The sequence below is a fragment of the Antedon mediterranea genome, chromosome 4, assembly GCF_964355755.1.
Source record: "Antedon mediterranea chromosome 4, ecAntMedi1.1, whole genome shotgun sequence".
Taxonomy (NCBI): domain Eukaryota; kingdom Metazoa; phylum Echinodermata; class Crinoidea; order Comatulida; family Antedonidae; genus Antedon; species Antedon mediterranea.
In genome coordinates this window covers 21495446-21511720 of record NC_092673.1, presented here as the reverse complement: position 1 = coordinate 21511720, position 16275 = coordinate 21495446, and the positions used below count along the sequence as shown (strand labels likewise).

General features: G+C 34.3%; 2 protein-coding genes across 5 annotated transcripts; both read right to left on the bottom strand.

The window, feature by feature from the left end:
- On the bottom strand, positions 1-6502 carry LOC140046875 (uncharacterized protein C2orf42 homolog). The gene is made up of 7 exons (XM_072091615.1): positions 6333-6502; positions 4918-5772; positions 3912-4019; positions 3256-3468; positions 2476-2684; positions 1846-2008; positions 1-1384 (listed from the first exon to the last, which is right to left on the bottom strand). Exons 2-7 carry the CDS (start codon positions 5750-5752, stop codon positions 1215-1217), a joined length of 1698 nt encoding a protein of 565 aa, XP_071947716.1. The 5' UTR covers positions 5753-5772; positions 6333-6502; the 3' UTR covers positions 1-1214.
- A 184-nt stretch (positions 6503-6686) lies between these two features.
- On the bottom strand, positions 6687-15380 carry LOC140046874 (ubiquitin thioesterase zranb1-B-like). 4 transcript variants are annotated; one of them, XM_072091612.1, is made up of 8 exons: positions 15299-15329; positions 15042-15169; positions 13623-14663; positions 13229-13300; positions 12825-13023; positions 12046-12290; positions 10598-10827; positions 6687-10063 (listed from the first exon to the last, which is right to left on the bottom strand). In XM_072091612.1, exons 3-8 carry the CDS (start codon positions 14641-14643, stop codon positions 9896-9898), a joined length of 1935 nt encoding a protein of 644 aa, XP_071947713.1. In that variant the 5' UTR covers positions 14644-14663; positions 15042-15169; positions 15299-15329; the 3' UTR covers positions 6687-9895. The 4 variants fall into 4 exon arrangements, with proteins under 4 accessions (XP_071947713.1, XP_071947715.1, XP_071947712.1 ...); XM_072091614.1 differs by lacking the exon at positions 15042-15169 and having other exon boundaries at positions 15299-15380; XM_072091611.1 differs by having other exon boundaries at positions 15042-15372.
- Positions 15381-16275: the final 895 nt, after the last annotated feature.

The window sequence follows — 16275 nt, the reverse complement described above, 5'->3', positions numbered from 1 at the left end:
TTGTTTGTTAGCAGGATTACTCAAAAAGTAATTACAAGATCTTTACCAAAATGAATAGACATATAGATATGTGGTCAAGGACCATTCCATTAAATTATGGGACCATTTGGGACCACAGTCCCAATTCTGGACCACTTTTTAGTATACTTTTTTAGACCTGCTAGTGTTAAAAGATAGGACAGAATTTTTCAAAAGCCGGCGAGCAGTCTTAAAGTAACAAGTAAACTGAAATTGCATTTTCTCGAGAACTACTTGTCCAAAAAACTTCATTTTTTAACATGAGGCAAGAGTTATAATTTGCGATTTGTAATTTTAAAACATAATTTGATTTAAAGTGCACGTTTTTTAATGCGAGTAGTTTAAAAAACCTATTTCTTTTCAAATTCACTCGTTTGATTTTCGCGTTGCTGTTCTATTGTTAGTCGACTGAAGCTATTGTTAATTGAAAGGCTTGTTACATAACCATTACACAAAACTCGCGCATACAAATGCTTGTAATGAAATTAGCCTAAATCACAAACAGCATTAAGACACACACAAATACATATATATTTTTTTTTTACCGGAGAAATCTTATGTAGGAGAATTTTACAATAGGCGGAGGTATGCACTCTCGGAGTGGCTTTCTAGTTTCATATGCATCCAACAGCAAATTACAGGATGAATAAACTATTTTATAATTCATTGTGCTTATTATAAAGTCTCATTTGAGGCTTAGGGAGTTGAAAGAGTCGTGAGTTACAACCCTAGCATTAGAACAGGATTGAACTCCAGACCCTGGGATTGGAAGGCAAGCATGTTAATCACCAAGCTACAGCCTCACTACAAATGAATTAAATTATTTTTTTTTTTTCAAAATGAATTATCATCAACTTCTTTATCTCATAGATACAAATTCAATTCATGGAGTTTGAATGTTTTAGTTACTGAACTGTGTTGTAACTTCTCTTCAGAATTGTATTGTACTTCTCATAAAGAAGTTCAGCCACACCAGACGAAACATAGACTTCACTTGTGGTAATGTCATCTATTCTATTTAAAATTCATTATGAAATGACTGTCTGCTATTGCAGACATTGTCAACGACTATAATTAAGTCATTTGTTATCTAAATCAATATAAAAAAAACAAACAAAAACCTGAGATACATTTAAAGAGTCTCAAAATACAACAAGTAACATATTCAATCTACCGCACAGGATTGCTGGACATTTTTAGACAACTTGCTCGACTGGGAGAGGCAATCTATGTTCAACATGACCGTTACGAAGGTGTCCATATTCAAATTTTATTCGTAACTCTCCTATCTTAGACTTTGGTAGAATATCTGGAATCCATTCAATGACAAATGGTGTTGGTTCCTTTTGGTCAGGCGATGTGTTACCTGAAATACAATATAAAAAAAATTATACAATAATAATTTAAGATATAATGGAAAAACTTATTCACAAAGATCGGTTCCCATCAGATATGTGGATGATTTCCAAAGAAGTACAAACTGTTCATGTTCATCTTGGCCTTGCTCCTATGCGCCTGGCTAGCAGGCAATGCTAGTTCAAATAGGCCTAGCCTAGGTGACATGTCAGACCATTGTTGTGCACAATTATTTAACTCTTTGATTGGGTGTTGCTTAACATGTGATGCTCCACTCAGCCATGTCTGGTGGAACCAGCCTAATGGGAATTTGAAGAAACCTGTATGGTGTCTAGATTGTTCAATGTGTGATGTGTCCAAATACGGTAGTGATATGCCCAAATATGGTAGTGATATGACATCATCATGTCTATACATCACATTTTTTTTGTAACATAAAATTTGATAGTGTAGACAGAGCATTATACTTACCAACTTTAAGGTAGGTTTTCAATTCGCAAGGTTTAATTGCAACTTGTCCATCTGCTTTACGGAATGACTCTGCTATAGTTTCCACATCCATTTTAGGTGTTACATGTAAGAGATATTTCCCATCACGATCCTGAACAAAACTTCTTGTAATATCCAGAGGCATCTGGAAAAACAAATATAATAAATGTAATCTTTTGAGGAGAAAGTTGTCTACTTGGATGTCAGACTGAATCTAACTTTCTTTTAAAGCCTTAAAGCCTTTTTTGGCTTACTTGAGATCCCACGCATAAACAAAGACTGTAAAAAGAAAAATTTAACACAGAAACAAGACCATCTTAAAAATGGGGCAATTTCAGGAAAAGTAACTATTTGTGGGTAGAGTCTGAATGTACTGTACCAAAATTAAAAAGGTAATAGTTTGGTGTATATAGGTTGTTATTTGCAAATAGCATGGGAAATAAATTCTTTACGTTAAACAATTTATGAGTTAATTAATTAACAATGTTTCCAACAAGTCTTCATCTGGTAAACAATTTATATACAGATAGTTAATACAGATAGAACCAGATGAAAACATTTTTCAAAGAATATTAAATGTATTGTATTATATAAAAGCTTTGTATTGTTTACCTCAGCAGTTTCAAAGATGGACTTTACATGAAGAATACTAGTTATATGCCAAGTGTACTTAGAGAATGTGCCAAGTGGAAGTGCGTCCTTGCGCATGAAAGCTGTTGTTGAGTTTGGTAGGCGGCGCTTTTTACTGCCTGCGGATATTCGTTGTTGAAGGCAGTCAAAAAACACCTGAGGTACATGAAATACAAGAGGTTCTGGATTTCCTTTAAAATTAAAAATTTCAAATTTAATACGTAGAAAAATTATTAAAAGAAGTATAAGGTATGAATTAACAATATGTTGCAAAGTGCATATTCATAATACTATAGAGTATCACGGTGCTGACGTCACGATGGTAGGTGGTGGTGCGTGGCGTAGCGCAACCAAAAATGCGTTTAACCTGCCTGAGTGACTCCAACGTCACCAATGGTTTGGAATAGGCTTATTGAAGTAGTCATTTTAAAACTTAATAATATTCAATAAAAACAAACTAAAATTTTAAAAGATCACTAAATATTTGTTTTTAATAATTTATTTATTCTTCAACTACAGTTTAAGTTAAAAAAAATCAAGCTAAGATAACATAATTTAAAGGAAATACAGATCATTACAGTTTATCAACATAGTAGCGTTGAACACATTTTTTGGTTGGCTAGCAACCATGCAGCGCCCTCTATCATTGTGACGTCACACCATGATACTCTATATTATTCAGGTATATCAAATAACACTTATCACCTAAATAGATTCCTGTCATTTAATTGGACAATTGTGAGTCACATGATAAACCCTTACCATCAAATTGAAAGTGCATTGTTTGATTAATTCTTTCTGTAACGCTTCCAAGCCAATCTAAGAACGTTATAACAGGAATAGCGCCCTCTAGATTCACAACAGTAGCCATTGAGGGACTGGTTTGCGGCGGAGGTTTTTTATTGGGTGTCCGCTTCACGTTTGAATTTGTGTTAGCTCCATCATGAAGGGTTAATAATGCACTGCTTGCTTGAACTGTAATTGAAATAGGTAAAAGATTACGGAGTTAAGCAATGTGAACCAAAATGCTGGGAGGGGTAGGCATGTAGGATAAAGAACCACAAGTTGTTTCTGTATTGTCCACATAAGCAAGCTCCCACCACATCCCTGGTAGCGACATTTCTTTTCGTACATATACAGTAAGTTGGGGACCGCTCATGAAACGTCACAAAATAAACATGGGGTTCGAATCCAATGACCAACTTTTTTTTACTTTATAGTGACAGAGATTATTTAGAGGGTTAGGTTTAGTTGTACAGTATTTAGGAAGTAGTTTCACATACTGTAAGGTGTCCCCAACTTATGTACGAAAACAAAAATTGCTCCCTAGTAATATGCTAATGATTACATCTTTTGTTGGTTTTTGTCTGTGCTTTTTGTTTTTGTATAGTATAAAAAAACAATAAAATGATTGTTACCCAGGGTGTCATCCTTCCTCTTTCTTTTTGCACCTGTTGTAGTTGTCATCGTATCCTCCTCTATTACTATTGTAGTTTGGATCACTTGTTCCTCAGATGTTACTGGCCCTAAACAAGTACAAAACAAATTTTACACATAAAAAACATCTAAGCAGAGTTATATAATAATGAGTAAATATTTTTTTTTTACATGCTTTATATAGTGTTTATATAAATATTAGAGGTGCCACCTCCATGCATTAAGGCCAATTCACACAGACGAGCGGTAACGGTAAGCGGTAAAGTTGAGCGGAAAACGCAAAAATAGAATCTATGTTATTTCTTATGACCATTTACACAGAACGCGGAGCGGATGAGCGGAAATCCGCTCAGGATCGAAACAGATTCGATTTTGTGAAAATACCGCGCGGTAATTATGGATTCTGGCCAACCAACGACATGATTGAAATGACGTAATCTATCAACAATTTTTTGTTGCGTCCGTCGAGTGAAAGACGACAATAAATACGAGTGCCGTAGTAGGCCTAGCCTAGTTTGCAACTTCTTTTTATTCAGAAATACAAACACATACGACGCGACTAATGAATTCGTATAAGGATAGTGAAAAGAAAATATACATTTTAGTACGTTATTAGGCAACAAGTCCCTCTAAAACTCAGGTCTGTGTGTGCTAGGCCTACTGACAGTCAGTCACATCCAGGCCAGCAGTGACTGTAACATGTATTAGCCTGGAGGCCTACACGCACCTACTTTCCACCACTCCGTTCGCGAACTCCGCGCGCTGTGTAAATGGGAAAAGCCACACAGTTTTTCGCTTACAATTACCGCTTACCGTTACTGCTCGTCTGTGTAAATTGGCCTTTAGGCATGTGCATAGTTTTCAATACATCAATGTTTATTATAGTTATGATAGTAGTGATTTATATCCCGTTTTGATGAATACTTTTTATATATCATATAATAATAAATACAGTAATATTAAAAATAATATTGTAGCATTGCTTACCTGTTGTATCTAAATGAATATAATATTCAAATTCTTTGGCTAATGTATCATCACTCGCAAATGCACAAATACACGCATAAAAATGTACGCATCTTCTTCGCTGGTCCTCACCTCCAACCAAATTCTTAAAGAAGTTCTTAAACGGTTTGCACATGCACTGAAATCGATGTTCAGTGACTCCGCTCTTTTTATGAGTACATGAGGTGAACGAAAAATGTAAGAAACCAAGAGGCTGCTTAGGATTTGGTTTACATTTAACTACCATTACGTTTTTAGTAACACGCTGAACAAGTGGGCCAGTAGTTTCTGTCGCCAGCAACCATATAGCCTGCTTTATTTCGTTAGATACTGGTAATGCATTTAAAACTGAGTTCTTAAGAGTCAGGGGTGAAGCCTCGGCTTCACAGTCCAATGCTAAGCGTATATGAGGACATGGAGGAGGCAGTGTATGCAACTGGTTTATCATTATAGGAGGCTTAGGACATGTCTCGACAAAACAACGAGCACTCTGTGCAACTAGGTTATTCCAGGCTTCTAGATTATGAGCCTGCCCTGCTAATTCCTGTTTTAACGGCAACTGCACAAACCCTCTGTAGTCTGGACCACGATCACGTAGACGAACAGAAAATACTTGAACCGTTGAGCCAGTAATGACTTTAACCGCATCAGCACTGTGTCCACTCTTACGTCCGCTCCCCTTCAGAGTCATATTACAGGCTTTATTCTTGCAGCTCAATCCTCTTATTCCATTGTATGTACCACAGTTTGGACATTTCTTTACCCCTCTTAAGGTAGGTCGTCCTAAATCTTTGAACAAGTCAGATTTTTTATCCATGACTCTTCTTGTTTCTGCACCTAAGACAAAAAAAACCCCACAAACATGGTAATCGTAATCATCAGCACGTCATTTGTAAACAATTTGAACGTATCATATTATTTATTTGTTTATTGTCGGCCTAGACTAGAGTATAGGTTTAGAATATGCTGCTATATTATTATGTGGGCCTAAAATTATTGCTATCTGCAACTACTAAAGCTAGGGCGCCCCCTATGTCTAATACGAAATAATGTATTAAAAATAAAATTTTTGTTTTAAATCGAGTGATTCATAAATGTATTGATAGCAGATAGGATAATAATATCATAAGCCTATATATAAGGTATAACATTAGCCTATTAATAATGTAATCATTTAAATCACAAAATCTACCTACTATAGGCCTAGACTTCGCTAACTATCCACGTTAACATCTATACCGGCGAGGATGAATATTCCGCCGGGGAACAACTTGCTTTTAAGCACTGGACTGCTGCTTGCCTAGCTAGCCTCGCATCACACAAAAAAGCGGATAGACCCACATGTTTGTATTGGGTTTTATTATAATGTAATTACACATATTTTCATAAATTCTTACCTGAAATATTAATCAATAAATTATGTATTGAACTGTTACAATTGTGTCTCCACAGGATATAAAGGATACGCTAATTACATCGACAAATGTTAATGTTTTGACAGTATTTTCTTAAAAATTGGCTCGCGCCATATTGACTTGCAAGACAACAACTCGAAGAAGAAAGAACGTAATTGGCTGAAAATTATCACGTGGCAACAATTTAACTGACGTAAACTGTGATTGGCTAAATGTTAATTAAGAGCAAAAAGCAGCAGACGACATTACAAAATGTCTTTGGTTTTTTTTAATCATAAATAATACAAATTGTAATAAAACTTACAAATAGTCATACAAAGCATAATTTAATCTTCCTTTTATTGAGCATCTGTTAAAAGTGAACCCACTCACTGAATATTTTAATTTATGCAAAAAATTCAATGTTTATAGTGTTTATAAATTTAAAAAATAACATAGAATTGCAGGCTGAAGGGTATTGTGTTATAGGCCTAGTGTTCTGACTTGAGCAATACATATTTATGTAAAAGTTACTTGCAAGCAACAGAGTAAAATGTGGGCCACTGAACAGCTTTAAAGTCAATCTGAAAAAATGTATTACTGTTATGATATTTTGATTCAAATTAAATTCTTAATGTAAAAACAAAAACTTGGGTGGAGGACATTTTCATTTATTGTTATGATACAGTATAAACACATTCCATGATGCACACTATTTATTATCTAAACCTAACGAACCATATTTAACCACAGAATTTTAATTCCAACAAAATGATCTGCTTCACAAAAAGATTTTCTTGTCTGATTTTAATTCTAGCAATTTAATGGATACTGTACTGTACACATGAGTATGTGGTACAGTAGTTACTCTCTGTATATAAAACTGTAATTAGGTTCCATTAGAATATAGTAATAAGTGTAGGTTAGTTGTAAATATAAAACCAATCTGATTTTAACAATCCCCTTTAGCAAGTTCCTACACGTGTCCGTTTACTCAAACTAAATCAACTTTTTTAAAAACAATACAGTAAATCTGCAAGACAATAGTGTTTTAATATTTATATGTAACTATGTTATGTGTCATTTATAATTCAAAATGTTATACTATTGTTATTTCAGTGACTCGTTTTTCTATTTAAAAAATCATTTAATTTAGCACTGCAGACATACTAAAAAAGGAGGAGGGGAGTAAAGGGACAACAAGGGAATAATTCAATCAATTCTAGGAATTCAATCAATTCTAGGAATTCATTCACATTTTTATCAAATTTAACAGTTTTAATCTGCCATAAACCTCATGTTAACTTTATCGGGAGAGAGAACATGCATAATAATTTAGTAAATGAAAAAAAAATGAATTTTTGAATAAATTCTTCTAAGGTGTTAAATATTCCATCAGTTATATTTTATTGCGCATATTGGATTCTACCATTTTCATCATTATTAGAATTACAATATAATTGCGCTGCTTCATGAGTTGTGAAAAACCTTTTAGTGTTTTAATAATAAAACTAATAATAAAAATAAAATTGAAATCATACCATCTTTCATTTATCAAGATAACTATGGTAATTATTACAAAAAAAGTATGGTAGGCTACTTACTCTCTTCTGTTTCAAAAATCATATAAATAAATGTGAATATGGGATAGGAGAAATACCAGTTTCTCTCTCATTTAATGAGTGTCAGGGGGCAATGGGAATTTTTGCACCCTGTTTTCCCATAATCCTGCCAGGCTCGTTTTTACACAAAAGTGGCAAATAACATGAGTCTTATTTACAATCACTTTCGTTTTAGATCTTTCGGTTTAAAAGGGTATTTCTAGAAAAATAGGGTTTGCTCGAATGGGGTTTGCTCGAACACCCCTTCCTTCAACTGTGGAAAACGATGTAATAAGCTACTCATTACAAACAATCAACCAAATAGAGACTGCTTAAATATAGCTGAAGCACCATTCCAGATTTGTTCTTTAAATTACACACACTTGTAAAATCAATTTAACAACCCTTAGATACAAACTGAATAAAATATTAATATATATAATATATAACAGAACTTAAAACATACTTAAAGGTCAACAGAATTGCTTTAAATGAAATCATTATCAACTTTCCTGTGCTAACAAGGGTTCTGGTTTGAATCCAGAAACAAACATGGAACTGCAATGAGTTCAATTTTGTCCCGTCTCTCTAAAATTTGTACTGTTTACATAAATTTGCTGTGTTATTTAATTAATACCTTTGATACATGAAAATACTGAACATACTAGGTCAAATTATCACATGTCCCACCCATGGACAAAATGTATTAGAAAAAGACATTAAATAAAACGAATATTTCATTTTATATATTTTGATGTTTGTAAAATGCAATGGTAACTCAAAGTACCAACAAAAATACTGACATAAGTTTTGAAAAATCCCACAAAATGATGTACAAGTACTTATATAGGCAAGCAACAAGCGCAACAACCACGGTCGTCTAATCCATGGCTTTTACTTACCCCATACAACCGCAAAAATCACAAAATAACGTACCAAATATAACTAAAACCTCAGATATTAATGCACAATAACCAAGAGAGATTGTTTAGGTTGTTTTTTAGTTATCTAGATATTTTCTTGCCATTTTGCAGTACAGTCATATGAAGCAAGTATAACCATGACAAGAGAAAGCAACCAGACAGAAACATCAACACATCTTACTTCAAAAAAGTCTTTGAAAGGTTTTGTATTAATAATAATAAGTAAATTATTTAAATACTGATTTAATTTTACCAGGTGGTAAAATTATGAGCACAATAGTTGTAGTGTATGAAATTGAATTTTTTTCGGTAATTATTTTTCGTTGATACTATCTTGTAATCAGCAATGATGAAACATATACATTCCTAAACTGCTTTAAGATAATTAAATCTTCACAATTCAAATTCAATATTTTGTGAAATTACCTTTTTGTTGGATGTGTTAAAAACAAATCTATTTATAGATCAATCATGATTTCTTATTTACAGCATGATTGACCTAGATATAATAATACTATACACACCTTTTTAGAAGATATGATATTTTAAAAGTTATTTAACATTTAGATTAAATAAATGAGAACATGATATTTTGTTCAGTACTGCTTGGAAATTAACAGTGGTTGCATATACAACAGCATTGACTTTAATATAAAAACAAAATTAGCAATTATTGTAAGAATTGCCAGACTAGATGCATCTGCAAAAAATCCGATATTTTGTTGTTGTTTTGCGCTTTTTAGGGAATGGTATAAAAATGTTTAAAAACAAAATATAAATGTTTCAGATAAATGCATTTTGTAATATTAAAATCCTCACACAATTCACACGTTTAGGGTGGTTGTGCAATACAGAAATTGGTGGAAAAAAAATTAATATTCTATTAAATTCTTTTGTCTATTTTGAGTACCAATACACAAAAATCATGATCTCTAAATAACTTTATGATCTTTTCTTTAGTTATTAATTAGATTTGATCAGTCACTATTCGCATCATCACGGCCAGCATGGCATTTTCAAGAAAGTGCCCTCTTAAGTTTCATCAAGTACAATGTGGGTTGGCATGGCGATATTTCTGTAACCATTCTTCAATCATCTGCCCAACAATTACAGGTAGACGGCGAGGTTGAGTCTGTTGTGCGACGAGACTACCACCACAGGTCATGCGACAGTCCAACCAATCACGAAGAAGCTTTTCTTCTGTTCCAACCTAAAATAAAATTTGATTAGCATTTATTTTATCAATAGAAAATTCTTATTTTATTTGTAAGCAAAAGGCTAATGGTAACTGTAGAACAAAACAAATTGTGGAATGAATTTGAAAGAATTGAATTGATTTGACACAGGCATTCAACCAATTTACATAACAGTACATGACCAAGTATAATCCCATCCCCTAATTTAGGCTAAATTTAAATACAAAAGTTATGGTAAATCCATTAATTCAATTCTAGTATAATCATCCCATGTTTGAGTATTACCCCACCCTCTAAGGTTAAACTAGCTCTGTCTACACTATCAAACCAAGTCTTTGGTAAATCACAGATGGCTATGAGAGCTCACTAGCTAAACCCAGGGCCCCAGAGTTTAGGGGCTCCAGAGCTTGAGAAGCTTAAATGCAACTACCCAGTCTATCCGTAGGAGTGCTAAACCATGGGCATTGCCACCTGTGTACACCACTGTACACAGACAATACTCTGTCATACAGAATTTCTGTTAAAATAATCTAATTTGAAGCACATACTTGTAAGGACGATATGAAATGAACAGGTAGTATCTTTCCATCACTGTCAGACAATGGTAGACAGACGGTCCAAGCATCATCCTCAGTGTCTAAGTTAGCACCGGCTCCGATATTATCATCGGTTTCCGTCTCCATGGCAACAAGAGCTGAGAAGTGCCCTCTAGTGTAGGCTAGTGCTATTGGATTTTTCGAACAAAAACTAGGCTCCCACAGAAGAGGGAGGTAGACACCTATTAAACATACACAAATGGAAAATTAGGACATAGTAATGAATCTCACAATAAGATATCAGTGTTACAGGAATTTTGGTTTTGGTTGTTGTAACTACAGCAAGCAAACAATTCCGTTTATTTATATTATCTTTGCATAAAATACATAGAAAATTGTGACTCATTCTCTAACATTCAGTGCTCTAATGGACAACTTTCAATTTGCAGGATGGGAAATTAACGCTTTCACATATGAGGCTTGGTTGTACGGCCCACTACAGTACTGTACGGCCCTCTACAGTACTGTACGGCCCACTACAGTACTGTACAGCCCACTACAGTACTGTACGACCCACTACAGTACTGTACGACCCACTACAGTACTGTATGGCCCACTAAAATACTGTACATGGTATGGTATATACCTCACGACAAGCTTATAAGCAATCATGGTATGCATGCATATATATGAAAAAAACAGTATTTTAATACACTTTTAATATTGTTTTCTCTCTCTGTTATTAGTCATAGAAATTAGCTTATTATTTATTGCTTATTAGTCACAGAATAAAATTGATCATAATATGTTCTATGAGTCAAACCCATGTCAGAGGTCAAGTACATACTTGACAAATTGTATGTATACAGTACTAAAACAGTACTACATATTGGATACAATTTACTGAAACACATTGACTACTATACTGTACTACAATTGAATCCAAAACATTTAAAAGTGTCTGTGTAAATACTGATTTAAATAATGTTTTACATGTCTGAGAACATTCCACCATAATTACCAAGTACTAGTAGTATAAATGATAATTCAATTGAAAGAAAGCATTCATAGCTTGTGCTTAAATTGCATAAAATAGGCTTATTAGTTAATACTATAGGCCAAGGATGTTTAGTTACTTCCCCATCAACAGCAATATAAATGCAAATATCTAATGAATGTTTAGATTGTTAACATACATGCCAACATATGAAGTTAAAAAATGGGAGGTGGTTTTTTTAGGTCAACAGAGGAGTGCAGTGTGTGACGTCACTAGTGGTATCGCATGGTGGCTATGTAAGGTGAATCCCCTTTCAGATGGTTGTACAATGGCTTAAATATTGTCAATTTGCTTGTGTGAAGCCTTTGTGTTATATTTTAATGCAGAAAACAACACATATTCATAAACATTCAGTTATCTTTGTAATCTGGGAGAAAATGTGGAAAAAAATAGTACTTCTCACCTTGAAATCTCGCAAATCCTAGATTTTCACCACGAAAACTCTTAATAAATTTCACCCCATAAACAATGATGGGCCTACGCAGTATGTGTGCAAGAACAAAGATATGTGTTTGCTCTAAAGCTGCCCCTGGTTGTCCAGCACGACTTAGCATCAGTGCCCAATCCTGCAGCCACTGGTCCTCATCCAGAGAAAAGTGCATACTTTCTACTTGCATAGATTCATACTCCTTCCATCTAGCATAAAACCTATTATGACCACAAACATTGTATTTTTAAGGAGGGTGGATTTCTTTTTGAATAAGCCAAAGACTGTTATAACTGTAAGTACTTTACTCAGAATGTTTCTTTATCATCTGACTGATTTGGGATAAGCACTATACAACATCATCATCAACAACAGACGACATCATGATGAAAATTTATTTTATTTATTTATTTTATTTCCTTTATTGCATCAAGTAAACAGTGATGAAGTTGACATAAATATAATAATAAATATATAAAAAAAAAACATAGTATAACACAGACCAAACAAGTTACTAAAATATATCACACATCAGCCATCATAGTACATCCAGTAACACAAACCAAAAGGGGTTCACAATTTGCTTATCATAACTCAGTTTCTGATCATTCACCAATCATTGAAAATTAGCAAATCAGTTCTGCTTCATTGGTTATAAAATGTAGAGTACAGTGTATCTTTTGAGCAACCTTTAGATATTTAGTTTTAAAATTTAGTTATAGAAGATATAACATCTTTAAGGAATGTTCACCTACTTCATAGAACAGTCTCGCAGGCTCTCACCAAGTGCCCGTCGCAAAACACAGTCAGCATCAAACACTCCCCATGTAGCTTGAAGTGCGGAGTCTAGCAGACAGTCACCAGCTGTCCGATTCCAGAGGGCGTAGAGACGACTGCCTAACCTGCCTGTTATTTCTAAACTCCAATTAATGATGGTGGACTCTTGTTCCAATTCTGAATATTTAAATAAAAAATGGTTGCAAGATCATGAATGCTTTAGTTATTTTTTTTAATTCGTAGTAATCGCAGACATCTGTTGCAAACGAAAATGTCAAATAGATATTTATCACTGAGGCCTTTTCCTCAACATCTTAATGTTTGTTTGTGGTCATGTTTTATCTCATTCTTCAAAAATAAAAAAAATAAATTATTACCATACCTTTTTGTACATCACCATCAAGGAGTTCGTCCATTAACTGATTTCTAGTAGAAAGTGGTAGTTCTTCAATTTCTAAAAACAAATTGTGTAAAATGTCAGTGAAAATATGATGCAAAAAATGATTGATTTATGATGGTGGTTAAACCACAATACTTTGGTGGTCCAATATTGGAAACTGTCCCTTTTTGCGAGGTTTAAAATTTTTTCAAATTCTATTTTATATATATAACAATGTGTTTTTAATCAAATGATTTTATAAAGATGCCACAGCACCACATACACACAGCACTAGTTTCCCACAGTGAGGGATGAAAACAGTTTTACTTTGACTTGGTTCAAATATTATATTTGTTAATTCGGAAAGATGTTCACTAAACAAAATAAGCGTGCTTACCACCAGGAAGTGTAAATGTTACGATATCTGTTGCAAAATAACATGGGAAATCTCCTTTACGCTGACGTAAATTTGACGAGATTTCCTTACGTATACATGCAGCTAGATCTGGACATACTTGCGATGGAGGTCGCTTGACAACATGACTTGAAACGTCTGTTGTAAGGAGTACGGCTAAAAGATCTTCCCTTTGAAAACGTATGGCAAGGTGAACTAATGTAAGACCTGCATCAAATGCACTAGGTCTGTTCAAGAAAAGGGTTTCATCATGTGTGAGCTGTCGGGTGGGATCCCCGCCTGAGCTGAGGTAGGCTTCTACAGGCTGTGTGTCACCGTCTACAACACCGACGCAGGCGTTCAGGAATAGCCAGTCTGACTTGCGCAAACGTCTACGTATTTGTTTGACACGTTTTTCATGTTCAATGTTACTCATAGGTGGTGGCGCTGCAGCTGCTGCTCCTACTTGCTGGAACTCTATATTGCCATCCGGACTTCTCGGAGGAGACTCAGGCGGGGAACCACGGGAAACAGATAAAGAACTCACTTTTGACTCTACTGGTAATCGTGGTCGAGGGTGGTGGCATAGGATGCACATTTTAGCTTTAGGCCAGTTTTCATAAGTGCATGCATGGCAAGACCATTTCTTGATGGCCAAATTACCAGCTCTATTTCGTTCATTGTTCGATGGTTGGCATATTTCGGGGACACGGTTCATAGAGGTAGTTCGTGTGATGGCGCGGTTGTTTTTATCCACAGCTGGGGCTAATGAACCACGGGGTGTATAACAAGTTGTACACTTTGTAAGATGTGCTCGATTGAGAAATGTACATGCCCTGCAGGGCCACTGGGAAAGTGACCGAGGTAGACTAATAGTCTCTTGTTGGGAAACAAGTGATGCTTGAGATGTTGGTGTTATCCACTGAACTGGTCGAAGTGCGTGGCATAATGTACAATGAACTGAACTGAGCCAGTTCATATATGTACAGTATTCACAAGTCCATTTATTACTATTTCCTGACATTATCCTTTGCTAGTGGAACCCTTAAAAAAAGGAGGAAATTGTGTTGTTTGAAATACTTTTAAAGTTCATAATTTTGAATATTAATCTGAAATTCTGAATTATTTATTAATTCAAAATTTTGATTTCTTCTATATATTTAAATTTACAAATGAATCTTTATTTTCGGTGAATAGGTTGGGAACCTACACTTAATTCATATTTCTCACTAGCCTACAGTATCTAGGCCTAGAGGTCTACTACTAATAACAGTAACACTAACAACAGTGTAGTAACACTTTTTCGTTCTTGTATTGTTTGTAAGTAAACTAATAATAATATTAATAATCATATCTCAGTCATTCAGCTAGAGACCTATGTAGGCCTATCTACTTAATAATAGAAAGCATTGAAAAAATTACCTTTCGTCCATCAACTCGACAATTAAAGTAGGATCAATCTGTCCTTGCCTACTACTGTCGTACACTGTACGAGACCGCACTGTACTAAATGATCCGCGTTGGCCTGCAGGCTAGGCCTAGCCTACCTACTAGCAAATTATCAAACAAAAATACAAGTCACGTACTGGTTTATAAATACCAGAACGATTATCAAAATACCCTTTACCTAGTATAAGATAATCATTTTTCAACTAAAATGAACTAGACCAGATAATTACGGAAAATAACCAACAAACAGCAGTTTATTTCATCAGCAGAAGATGCCTAATTCCTCTTGTTCAGCCATTTTTGTTATTATATTGCTGGCTAAAAAAACGTCATTATTGTCATGCGCATTAACCCACTCACGACGAGGCCTTTAAAAATGTTGACAGACGTGACGGGATTTACGTCAACCGTATGTACGTTATCGTAACAGAAAAAAAATAAATTATTAAATTCATCTATTTTATTTCAAATCTACATCTATATCCTGAATATTTATAAAAATAACATAACTGTATTATTTTCCATTAATTTTATTGGACAATAAAGTTGTAATCTAATTATTTTAAAATTATACTTTACATCTTTTTCTATTACTGTATTGTACCTTATACGTTTTTTTCCTATCAACTAATTTTACAAGTCTGGGTGCAAATAATAAATATTTATGATTTAGGATTTAGTACGTCAGTACCAGGATTTACCAGTAGGTGGAGGGCCATGTTGCAGTGCTTAGTGAAACGGTACAGTAACTGAAACTGTATAGAATAGTATAGTACTTTGTTGAGGCGTGGAATAAGTAGAAAAAGTACGGTATTACTGTAATTAGTTGAGGTGCTTAAGTAGAAAGTATTTGGTGTGATATGATTTTTTTTTTAAGTCGGCTAATACAAATACATGAAATACAATTAAATGATATTTTGCAACATTCTTCCCCACCTATAAGTTTAGTAGTTGCACCGAAAAGATTATGCTAGTGCAATGCTCTGCATTTTGTTGTAGGGTCATACTAATCTACGCCCAGTAGTAACATCCAGTAGGGGTTTTGTTAAAGTGCTATCAAAACATGTTATAAAAACTGATTAATAATGGTCATCTCCAACTACTTTTTTTTAGTTTTATTATTTTATATCAAAACCCTACCAAGGACAACACCAACCAGGCATAGATTAGTAAGATCAGTTGCTGTATTCACCAATCACTATCTAAG

Bases quoted from the DNA above. Each gene is read 5' to 3' on its own strand.
- LOC140046875 (XM_072091615.1), bottom strand. From the start codon at position 5,752: ATGGATAAAAAATCTGACTTGTTCAAAGATTTAGGACGACCTACCTTA. The intron at 3,469-3,911 runs GTAACAATCATT...TTTCAATTACAG, and splicing joins GAGGAAGGATGACACCCTGG to TTCAAGCAAGCAGTGCATTA. The intron at 2,009-2,475 runs GTAAACAATACA...TTGTTTTTCCAG, and splicing joins CCATCTTTGAAACTGCTGAG to ATGCCTCTGGATATTACAAG.
- LOC140046874 (XM_072091614.1), bottom strand. From the start codon at position 14,643: ATGTCAGGAAATAGTAATAAATGGACTTGTGAATACTGTACATATATG. The intron at 13,024-13,228 runs GTATGGTAATAA...TTAAATATTCAG, and splicing joins TGATGGTGATGTACAAAAAG to AATTGGAACAAGAGTCCACC. The intron at 10,064-10,597 runs GTATGTGCTTCA...ATTTTATTTTAG, and splicing joins ATTTCATATCGTCCTTACAA to GTTGGAACAGAAGAAAAGCT.